At 42.0% G+C, this 12,388-nt stretch overlaps 1 protein-coding gene across 13 annotated transcripts in view; it reads right to left on the reverse strand.

Moving 5' to 3' along the window:
* Positions 1-852: 852 nt before the first annotated feature.
* RAPGEF6 (Rap guanine nucleotide exchange factor 6) overlaps positions 853-12,388 on the reverse strand; it is a 122,333-nt gene continuing 110,797 nt past the window's right edge. For 10 of the 13 annotated variants that reach the window (XM_058848727.1, XM_058848721.1, XM_058848723.1 and 7 more), the window contains 3 exons: positions 10,405-10,916; positions 7,200-7,511; positions 853-5,447 (listed from right to left, as the gene is read on the reverse strand). In XM_058848727.1, coding sequence (XP_058704710.1) covers positions 5,422-5,447; positions 7,200-7,511; positions 10,405-10,916 — 850 coding nt within the window. In that variant the 3' untranslated portion in view covers positions 853-5,421. The remainder of the gene's footprint in view (positions 5,448-7,199; positions 7,512-10,404; positions 10,917-12,388) is intronic. The other 3 variants (XM_058848730.1, XM_058848729.1, XM_058848728.1) reach the window with 1 other exon arrangement.

Consider the following 12,388-nt stretch of genomic DNA (forward strand, 5'->3'; position numbering starts at 1 on the left):
GAATTGGCCATGTCAGGCAGGGCAGGGCAGCCCAGCACAGCTCCTGCTCTCCCATTGCCCATCCCACCTTCAGCACCACAACACTGGGGTGGCTGGGGGCCACAGACCCTCTGCAAAAATAAGGGGGAGGAAAAAGAAGCATTTTTGACTCTGTTGTTCCACCCTCAGTGCCAGCACACACTTCCATCTGTGTGTGGTGCACAGGGTGAAGGTCTGGGAGGCACCACACACCAGCCAAGGACCTCAGGCTCTCTCTGGGCTCTCAGGGTCGATGCTGAGGCAGCAGGCACAGAACCCAGGGAAAGTAGGAAGATCATAGAAATACAGAGTGGTTTGGGTGGGGAGGGACATTTCAAGGTCATCTAGTCCAACCTCACCCCTCCTGCCATGGGCAGGAGCACCTTCCACTGTCCCAGGTTGCTCTAAGCCCTGTCCTTGGACAGTTCCATGGATGGAGCAGCCACAGCTGTGTGCCAGGGCCTCACCACCCTCACAGGCAAGAATTTCTTCCTAAAATCAAAACCAATCCTGCCTTCCTTCAGATTAAAGCCATTGTCCCTTGTCGAGCCCCTCTCCAGCTCTCCTGGAGCCCTTTTACACTGAAAGGGACTCTAAGGTCTCCACAGATCCTTCTCTTCCTCAGTCTGAACAACTCCACCTGTCTGAGCCCATTTTCACAGAAAAGGTGCTCCAGCCCTCTGAGTATCACATGTCTGGCTGTATTGTCCTCACTGTGAGGACACAACAAAATCACTCAGTGGTGGCTCCTCTTTGATCCCAGGGTGAACATCACTCCCCACCTCAGCTCCATCCTCCACTGGCTGCCAGAAAACAGCTGCTGGAAACAATTAATACATGTTGATTGTTTATTGATTCCAACATATTAATAGATTGGATAATAAACAGTACTTTTAAACATTCTCTTAACCAAAAATATAACAAATATTTACAATCACTCAGTAAAAATACAAAAAGCATACAGAGGCACTGTCTTTCTAAAAGACATAAGTGTAAGAGGTATCAAAAAATAGGAGACAAACATTGCTTGTTACAGAATACTTTACAATCACTGACTTGTGCAGTACAGTTGCTATTGGAATATCATTACATCTGTGCAGTTTTGCCAATATGCTCACATATTTAGAATTTAATTAATACCAAGCTAAACTGCATTCCAGGTATATCAGAAATAAAGATAAAACAATAAAAAGCACAACAGAAGCAAATGCTGGGTTGGGAATTCAAGATAGATTACCCTCAATACAAGCATTCTAAAATATAATGTGTAAAGCTTTTATAAAGAGAGAGTATCCCTTTTTTCTTTTCTTATGGCAAAGGCAGTGATTAAGTTTATCCTTCAAAAATTCTAATGTTTTACAGAAACTTAAATGACAGGGCTGTATTTCCACTGTTGCCTGCAGTAAAATTACTTGGGATGCAATGAAAGAGGTTTTGGAACACCCCTGATGCCCCACAGGCCCCTCTGCAAGTGGCATCACTGCTATGTTCAGCTCCTGGGGACACCCTCTGCCTCTGGCAGGTGCAGACAGCCCCACTGCACCCCATCCCAAGCAATGGGTTCTGACCACCCTGCAGTGAAGCATCCCTCACCTGGCACTACAGAATCTGCTGAGCTGGAAGGCATTCATCAGGATCATCAAGCTGAACTCCTGGACCTGCACAGCACCACCCCCAAAAATCCCACCCTGTACCTTAGAGTGTTGTCCAAACACTTCTTGAGCTCTGCCAGGCTGGTGCTGTGACCACTTCCCTGGGGAGCTGTTCCAGTGCCCAACAACCCTCTGGGGGAAATACTTTTTCCTAATACTCAACCTAAAGCTCCACTGACAGAGCTTCAGGCCATTCTCCCGTGACCTGTCACTGGTCATGAGAGTGAAGAGGTCAATGCTGTCCCTCAGGAGGATGTTGCAGATTGCAATGAGGTCTCTCTCCTCTCAATCTCCTTTTCCCCAGGCTGAACAGACCAAGTGCCCTAAGCCCCTCCTTATAAGGCTTCCCCCTCCAGACCCTTCCCCATCCTTGTGGCCTCCTTCAGATGCTCTCTAATAGCTTCATGTCTTTTTCATATCGTGGTGCCCAAAAATCACACACAATTCTCAAGGTGAGGCAACACCTACAAACTTATCTGAGTAAAGGCAAAAGGAAGGACCAAGGAAAGTCCCACATTGCCCACTGTTGCCAAACACTCAAGATTTGTCCACACTGCAAAAACGTGAACTGCAAACATCCACAGCCACTGTCTTTCCATTCTTTTGTGCACTTGGGAGATGAACATGAGGCTCACAGAACTCATTTTCCCCTTTCTGTAACTGGAGAGGCCAATTCAATTTTACCAAACTACACCGCTTTCTCAGGAACTACTTGGAAGTTTAAGATTTATAACAAAACACTGTGTACTTAAATCATAGAAATCTAAAATGCATCTTTCACCAACAAGTCAGGAGCTAAAAACGAGCAGGAAGTGAGCAAACCCAGGTATGGCAGTGGAAGAACATGACGTGAGGCACCTTAACTGTTTATCAGCATCAGAGCCCGAGTTTGAAGAACTTAGCAGAGGTACAGAATCGGGGATCTGTGGTCCAGAAGACATCACTTCAACAAAGCAGTGTACAACAGGTACTAATCACCATATTGCTTTTGTCTGAATTACAAAAAAAAGGGATAATGCCTCTTCAAACCCACAGACACTCTACATTTGGCTATTGGCCCCAATCAATGTGATCGGTTGAGTTAAAAACAAACAAACAAAAACCCCAGCAAGGAGCAGCAAAAAAGCCACACTGTGCGAGGCAGGAGTAGCTCATCTGTCCATCTTTTATACATGATTTATGTACACCAGGTGTGTTGGCTATTAGGAAAATATGATTAGTGAGAATTTCACTCATTCCAGAACTTTTCAGTGTCTGCCAAGCCCCGTGGAACAGATGGATGCTGTTGATGTGCAAACACCATCAAACACCGTGTTTGGATGGGTGATTTATTCAGCTGCTCTTGCTGACTGCCAGGAGACCCCGACCCTGCTCCATACTGGGGCTTCCCTGTGTCCTCAAAGGCAGCACTATTGGGTTTTGGGGTAAAAGAAAGCCACTTTAGTAACCCCCATCCCCTGTGCTTTTGTTCAACAGGCTGGAATAAGCTGCAGCACCCCCCCAAGGCCAAGGAACTGTACGGTTTCATTCACCTGGCAAAACACAGATGATTTCTGATGGAACACAAAGCCTTTTGTTTCCATGTAGAAGTTAAGCAAGTACAGCTGACAGTGGGATGGCAGGACCTGCATTTATCCCACAGGAATATCAGTTCAAGAGTTCCATTATCAATATTTCATGTGTTGAAAACACTCACTCTGCCCTGCATTGCTTTGACACATTAATTTTTAGTCATTAAGGCCTTAAGAAAGCAAAATGCATTTATTATGCCATACCTCAAGTGAGGTAATATATTTTTTTCAACCATTTTCTTCTCTGATACTTGTGCCAAAAATTCATACAGCCAACCAGTGAGTTATAAATTAGGCACCCTCTTCCTCAGCATCACTGTTCATTTACACCTTCTCAATTCCAATCATGACAGGTACATTCCAGGCAATGTTGAACCTGGAACTGCTCTGAAGGCAGACATAGGCTGGGTCATTCACATCCACCTGGCTGCATCAGCCCCTAGCTACTATGAAGAAAGCACATCAAAGGCTTTGGATTGTTTTTGGTACTTGTGGCATTTTCCAAAAATGTTGCATTCATCTTGCACCCCTGCACACATATAGGTTAAAAAAAAAAAAAACCCTTAAAGCTCTTCACAACTATGGATATAGAAATCAGTTTTGAGGCACTGTAAAAATGACAAACATCATCTTTCTAGCTTAGGCTGTAAACATCACAACAAAGATTTACAATTAAATGTTTAAATATATATTCACACATTCATTTCTGATTTTAACACTAGAATGGGGTGTTATATATGGAAGGAAGGATGGAAGGAAAGACGGAAGAATGGAAAGAAAGGAAAGAAAGAGAAAGAAAAGAACCTGCAGCAGGCATTTCCAGTTCTACCCTTATGCACTCTGGCTGGCTAAAAGTAACATCAAAGAAGCAATTCTTTTGACCATAGTCAAACTAGAGGCTGGCTGCAAGTCAAAACTCTCACTGACATCAACGCCATCAAGATTTTTAACTAGGATTTTAAAAAAAATTGTTTGAGATCATCTGTATTTTCCAGATAAACACCACAGTTTTTTAACCCATGATAGAATGCATTATGCTCTTCTATAAGGACTGTGTCATTTATTATTCAGTTTCACAAATTTTATTGTGAAATGTAGGTGATTTCTAATTATTTTATTGTTTTTTTAAAATATAACCTTTGCAACTAAACCCTGTGCAACTCTGGGAAAAGGCCAGGACATGTGAGATGATCTTAAAAACCACAACACACAGCTGAGTTTTGAGTTTTAGAATATGCTTTGCATATTGAACTCTGCAGGGCAAAACCTGGTTAGAACTCCTTTGGGAAAGCTTCAGATCTCCCCAAATGCTCCCCCATAAGCTGCGGCTTCCACATTTCAAACATTCCTTAATAGGGGAGGAGAGCACCAACTGTTGCCTTAGCTAAAAAAAATTCTAAAAATCCTTGGCCAGGCGGTTTTTGCTGTGTTCATGTGGGAGGGGAGCAGCAGGAGTGCTGGCTTGACAGACACTGCTCTGCAGAGCACTGAGCTCTATACATGTAAAATCTAAATTCACTCTAAAATCTGTAAATTTCTGCACCCGTTTCTACTTTTCTGTGTTTATTTCGAGAGCACAACTGTTGATGTGTACCCAATTTACTTTCACATTGACTAAACATTTATATTAGCCAACCAGAGCACTCCCAACACACATAAAGGAAACTCCTATTTAAAAATATTAAATTAATAAATTATTTTCAGATACTTCAGCAACATCCTTCGCTTTTGCTGACATTTTGATATAATTTTTTTTTTCAAGTTCATAAGATAACACTCTCAGACTTCTAACGGTCATGTAGAAAATAGCAACAATGGAAACTACGAAAGGATTAAATGGTATCATACAGAAAAATGCTCCCAAGTTTCAAGTGGTGGTGACAACTGGTCCTCCCCAATGCATGAAGCGCGGTCCATCTCTGGGTACCCGTGTTGGTATCCAGGCAGTCAGCACATTCCTTGAACAGGATTTCCTATTTCATAGGCAGAAACAGCTTCTTAGGTGGTGGTGGCAGAGTGAAGGAATGTGCAAAGAGGTGATCCACCCTGTTCCATCTCATCTGTGACAGAGGCAAGGTCTGAGGTCAGTAGCAGCAAGTTGTCAGCAGTCGCTCACAGAACCATGAGACGTTCTCCCGCATCCCTTGTATTGTGAGTGGCTTATGTAAATAATCCAAGGGTTAAACTGCTGATACTTGTTCATCTTCTGTAAAACAAGATAAAGAAACAGGCAATTATTCCACCAGTTCCCACCTCCTCGGGCACACAGGGCACAGACCAGCACCCAATGAGGTGATCACAGTGAGTCTATGCCAACTTCACCCCTTCAGCAGCATGTTTTCACTCTCTTTATTACCACTGATCGCTACACATTCCGTATCACCATTTATCCAATCCTCAGGCAACCACAGAATGGTTTGGGTTGGAAGGAACCTTATAAAGCATCTCATTCCAACTTCATGCCATAGGCATTGACATGAATGTGACACCATCCAGGTTGCTCCAAGCCCCATCCAGCCTGGACTTGTGCACTTCCAGGGATGGGGCATCCACAGCTTCTGCAGTCTGAGGGATGATGGTCATACGATAAAGACAGATTGCAAAACAGAAAATCCCAGATCCTCCAAAAATGATCAGCATGCAGCTCCCAGTATGCCAAAAGCCATGGATCTGGGAAAAAAGCCAGCAAACTTCCATGCAGTGGGCATTTTATACCAAATAAAATTAACCAAGCACTTTGAGAATAGCAAAATAGGTGCCTCTAAAAGTGTACAGTTAAATATAGCTTAGAAAAAAATTGATTAAAAATTTTTGAAGCAATGACTTCCTTATTTTTACATCAAAAGCACAACAGAATTAATGCCAGGCAGCTTTACGTTTACTGTAAGTTTGAATTGCAGTAGTAATATATATGTTAACTACTGCTTACACATTTTAAAGGGCCAAGATGCAATAATTTTGCATTAGAAGTTGTTTAAATCTAAATACAGACTCATTTTAAATCAGACTGAAATGGAAGGAAATTATCACAACATTCTAATAAAAAAAATGAGTTCACCAGCTAAAGGTATAGAAGATCACATTGGTGCACAGAAATTAAAAGCAAATCAGCAGACAATTAAGTAGAAATTCCCCTGACCTGAAGTTAGCTTTGACACAATATAAGAGCAGTCTTTATCAGAAAATCCCCTCACATTTTGGTAACCCCACAAATGCCGTGCCTGGTAGCACTGGCTGTTGCTTCAAACAAGAATATGAAAAATGAACTGGAAGAGACACTGTCAGGCCAAGTTAGGCACCGAACACAGGTTTCATCAAATGCACTCTCCAGAAGAACAGAAGTTCAATATTATTTTGTTCAATACTTTGAAACTCAATCTCCAAAAATATCTGCTGAGGCATAAGGCAGCTCAATGCCAGCACATCCAAATACAAATTAAGTAAGTTCACTCCACCAAATCCAAATCACTCATTTTAGACCATCACTCTTATGCCAGCCAAATCACTGGGACACCAGTTAATCAACCCAGGGAGGCTAGAATTTTTCCACATGTAGCCTGTCAGTGTCTCATCAGTGTTTAAGAAGAGACAGATTTTAAAGAAAAAAAAAAAAAACAAACCAATATCTACATGCTCTTAAGTGTCTCAGCTGTACTTTAGGAGATCTCATACGTGTATTTTTGTATATTTATTTATTTACATATACTTTGACTTTGTTTGGTGCCAACATGCTTCTTCTATGGGGAAGGCATTATTCTTTGCTTTAAACGTGTATGTACATGCACAAAGCTATGCATGACATACACAGCCACACATGTGCATCCAGCCATACACACACAACTGTGTATTTAGAGATTAATCTGCTTTTAATCTCCAAGAATGACCCAAGAGAAAGCCCAGAAGATCGCTGTGAAGTGCACCCTGCACAGCCCCACTCCCGAAGCAGGTGTTCACCTACCATCCTCTTCACTATCTGCGTCAGGCAAGTCTGCTACTCTGGGGCTGGACGGCTGCCGGCCGTACCACTGAGGCGTCCTCGAGGAGACACAGGCCACCGGGTCACTACCGAGAGCAGCTGGTGCAAGTCTAGAGAGGTCACTGTGCAGCATTTTTGACCTCTGCACTGCCACACTATAGTCTGGAGGTTTGAGGTGTGGGTGATGGGGCGATCCTTCTTTTATGTCCGCTAAAGAAATCCCCATATATCCCGGAGGGGTGGGCGGTGGCTCCCTATACCTATCGTCCTTCTTAGGTGAGGTGACACAGTACACTGGGCACAAGAAATAAGCAATGGAAATGTTAAAGAAGAAAAAGAAAGGAAACAAAACGTTAAAAAATCATGAAATGTTACAATGGCAAAACAGAAACTGATAACAAAATGCAAATGCAGAAACACTGGTTATAATGTCAGCAGCAGATATTTATGCCTTAATTTCTATTTTCTATTTATTTTAAGAAGTCAGAGTATTAAGAGAATCTGAGAACTCCTTAGGTGAGATGTCAGTTGAGTGGAAAGAGGACTCTAAGCTTGTCTGTATTCAGACTGCAATTAACACCTTTTATTACAGTCCCTGCTCCTATGGCCTGCTGCACCAGGGGATGCCCTGGAGCTCTCTGGCAGGCTGGAGAGCCAGCACAGCCAAGTCTGCTGCCACAGTTACAGGCTGGGAAACTGAAACAGAAGGAATTAAGGCAACCAGCCCAGAGTTACTTTGCGCAGCATGCTGGTGTTTGACAGCAAAAACTGCTGGTTGACTTCCAACATCCATTTCATCATCCTAAAGAGGTCAGTTGCTTAACACAAATTCATTACAATAAAATATCACCGTATCAACTGATGTGTATGAAGACATGAAACCATCTGGCTATGCCACAGGAAGAAGAAAATAGCATCACATAAAATTGATCCTATGAGGCAGACTGTATTAATTATTTTACATTTTCACAGAGTGAATAATGGCTTGTCACACTCATACTTTTGATTTCTTACTTTTTTTTCCCTTGGTTTTTGTGTTATTTTATACCCTTATCTTAAACTATGTTCTCTGTTTACAAGTGAGAAAAAACTAGGAACAGTTATTGGCACAGCCTTTGGAAGGGCTGCATTATGCCTTGTGCAGTCATGAAAAGGCTATAATCGATATTATTTATTTGCAATGTCCATGACTCATAATTCATCTTCTCCCTGCCTTGTTCAGCAGTAGTTCAAGTCACAGAGGTTCTCAACCCAAAATTTAACTCTTCTTAGGTTGCCTTGCCTCCCTCCCACCCCAGGTCTGGGGCTTATGTGCATGTTAAACTGGGCTTTTTTCCATGGACATGTTTCAACAGTAGAGTTTCAAACCCAGGGTAATTTCTTTAATCCCTTAGTTAAGTGAATTTGCATTCTTCCTGTGGATCCATTTTAAAAAGTACATGTTCATTAGTTTCATTTATTTCAACAAATGTAACAGTTTCTTATCTTAGAAGAATGTGAAGGGATGAAAAATAAAGGGGTATTTCTTATTGTGTTGTAGACTTGTGAGGTTCCAGGTTTTGGTATCAGGAACACAAGCTGGTTCATACATTATGGCCTCAGCTCATGCTTGGGCTGACAGTAAAATAATCAAAACCAAATTCAGTCAGTCTGGGGTTTAGCAGATACACGTGGGCACAGGCAGAGATTTATATTATTGAATTACAGGATTTATTTTCATTTAACTAGCACTGAATGAGGTCTCTGTGAAAATGCAGGGGAAGTGAAGAGGATCTGCTCTTCCCTGGAGGGATAAGGAAGGGCTGGGTCCTCACCTCACCTTCAGTCTTTGCTGGATTTGCAGGAGGAATGAGAAGGGTGGGTATGTTCTACTTCAAAGGAGAAAGCTTCAGGCTCCCTAGAGCTAACCTTTAATCTACTGTAGTAATGCAAGAATAATGTGTCCCTTTGTCAAGTTCCAATTCATAGTGTTTTACAAATGGTGACATGAAGTGAAGATATCTTTGGCATACTGTGTGATGGTGAACAGCTAATGGATTTGCATTTGTAAACCTGTAATTATATCCATCCATATCTGATCTTTCCTTGACCAAACAAACATGCCCCATCTAGCACTCTGAGTGCTCCTCACAGCTACATGGTGCAGAATGGAAAAAGAATTAAAAGGAAGGGAAAGTGCTGTCAGCAAAGACAGCATGTACTGAAGAGTGAACCTGCCATCTCCTAATACAGCTCAGACACTTATGAACAGCTCTGAAAGGCTGCAAGGGCAGAGCACAGAGCACAGGCATAGCAATGAGCTGGGAGCAAATCTTCTGCAAGGCTCCACCACGATTTCTTTTTCAAAGTCAAGAAGGAGGAACACAATCCAAGACCTCTGCCCTACGTGCAATGTTTATTCAAGCAATTACTTTTGATAACAAACCCCTCCAGCAATCCACTCAGTAATTAAATTGCATTTCAGCTGCACCCTTGCCTCACAGTCTTAGAAAGCTTTGCATTCCATGTTTTATCTTGCTACTAACCCAGTTCCTTTAATTTTGGCTAATGAACTCAGACAGGGGAAGAACATCTTGCTTGATAGAACTATGCATATTTCAAAGAGCATTTTTAATTTTTTCTCCTTTCATAAGTAGCCAAACTGCAGCTGTATAATCAAATAAATGTCATCTTAAAACAGCAAAATAGCTTTCAGAGCCAAAGCCCTGTGGATGAAAGTTGCCCCGGCTCCAGAGTGGCAGATGAACTCCACACCACTCTGCAGTCATGCACTTCCCTCTGGGTTCCTGGGAATTACATTATTATATAATATATAATTTATAAGGAGCATTATAAAGAGCATGGGATCACTGACCCTTGTCAGAAGAGCAGCTACAGTGATAAGTACACCTCCAAAACCATTCAAAAAAGCAAAACAGCATACTAGAGAAAAGAACTGCCTGACATTTTCCTGCAGTTTTCCTGCACACCCATGAAGTGATGGGGAAGTGTACTTGTTTATTATCTTGATATTCCTAATGCAAAAGAAGGTGGCTTGAAAACTGTGTAGTGCTATGATTACAACCACGTGTGAAGCTGAATTCAACATGACAGGCAGCCCCAGACCAGTTGATGTCATTTCTTAACAATTTAGTATCAAAATGAAAAACAGATGTAGCAGCTTCCATGAGCTGTTGGCTTGGCTTACCTATCAGGCCTTTTTCTGTACTTGAAGTAACAGTTTTGTAAGCTGTATCAGCACCTGGTTTAGAGTCCAAAACCTCCGTCTGCTCCGCTGTGGAGTTCTCCAGCCCCCTCCGCTTGATTGTCCCATAGTTTGTCTCATAAGTGTCTGACAGGGAGCTGGAGGATGCCCAGCTCTGCCGAGACTGATTGAGCTCCACGCTGGCTTTCGACTGCCTGTTGGCTTTGGAAAAAGCTTCAGAATACAAATAACCCTCCTCAGAGTAACAGTTTGTGGGATCCACTTCAGCTATAGGTCCATCCAGCTGGGTGTGACGGTAAGAACTGAGGAGATCCCAGCTCTTCTGGTTTGGGATATTCTGGAAATTGTCATGAGAACTACTTGAACATGAAGTCCAGCTTCCCCGGCCACTGTCTGCTGCCTCGACCGTGATGTGCTCATGGGAGATCTCCTCGCTGCTCATGGAAGATGTGAATGCCATCCCTCTGATCAGAGCAGGCCTAGTGATGGACCAGCTACATTGGAAAATGACAGAAATTGGGAAAAAAACACTTGTAAGCTTTTACAGTAAGAGCAATGTACTCAGAGCCAACTCTGGGTTTGTATCAGGAAGGCAGCAAGCTTAAGGGAGCACTGACAAGAGACAGTGTTACTCCCAAATCATTACTGCACACAGCAGCAAGGAAGCTATTCCCAAGGGAGTAAGAAGTTTGAAACATTTATTTCCAGGCTGCACCCCAGATCCCTGAGTCTGGCCCACATTAGCTCTTCTCTACCAATCACAGCAACAGTGCTTGACAGAAAGCAGAGGAGTAAATTACTTCTTACATTTAGTCTGCTACCACCTTTTTCTTTACATTTATAAACTAAAATAAAAATAAATATTTAGAATAAAATCCAACCCCTTCACTGGCAGCAACATCATGCTGTTTAGACAGAGTAGAAGCAGCTGAATTTCAAGAACATTTGGAAATATTTGGCATAAGTAACATTTGTGGGAACAATATGGAGGGACAGATTGTGAAAAGCAAAGTCCAAAATTTCTTTTTTAAGGAAATGTCTGCTGAAAGCTCTAATCGCTCTAAATGCATAATTAAGTGGGGAAAAATAAAGTTAGGTTTGTATGAACTTAGAATACATGCAGATAGGATTGCTAGACATTATTCAAGTCTCTGAACTATTTCTGGGTTTGTTAACAAATGTATGGGCAGCACAACATTAAAATTCAACACCCTCCCTCAGCAGTTTACTGACATGTTGTGAAATCAAGGAACATTTCTTAGGTATGTGCAAGCAAGGGGTGTTTTTCCTTCCTTTTCTTGTAAATCCTAGGATAAAACTGACTTTCTTCCCTTGCAACCCATTGAAACGAAAGAAACAACCACAAAACTTAAACTCAGTGTGTATTATGCCTTCTAGAAAGGGAATTATTTCCTTTGATGAAGCACATCTTTAAATTCACATTTTAATCCTGTGAAATGAAAAGAATTACTCATTTCTTTCCATCCCTGGAAGTGTTCAAGGCCAGGCTGGATGGGGTTGGAAGCACCCTGATCCCTGCCCAGAGGCTGGATCAAGATGATCTTTAAGGTCCACTGCAACCCAAAGCATTCTATGATTCTATGTACTGGAAAAATTAGAAATGTAAGGAGAATCTCTCATTTAGCTAAATCCATGACAACTGAGGACAGACAATGCTATCTATCCCAAGAGATATTAGGAGACATCCTTGATCCCATGGATCAAGGTGCTACATCTAGCAAGAAAAATCAAAAAACTTCCAGTTCAAAGCATCATTTCAGCGGAAATTCTCACTGCACTAAAGTAACAAGACCTTTCGTATGGAAACTGTCAGAAAGACAATAGCAGAAAGCTGCCAGTCTGCCTAAGTAACAAATGATAATTAGAAAAATCCTTACAAATCACATTAGAGCATGTTAAGTGACTGGCACTGCTGACTCAGAGAATTGATCATATCCTGTTGCTC

The sequence above is a fragment of the Poecile atricapillus genome, chromosome 13, assembly GCF_030490865.1.
Source record: "Poecile atricapillus isolate bPoeAtr1 chromosome 13, bPoeAtr1.hap1, whole genome shotgun sequence".
NCBI classification, from domain to species: domain Eukaryota; kingdom Metazoa; phylum Chordata; class Aves; order Passeriformes; family Paridae; genus Poecile; species Poecile atricapillus.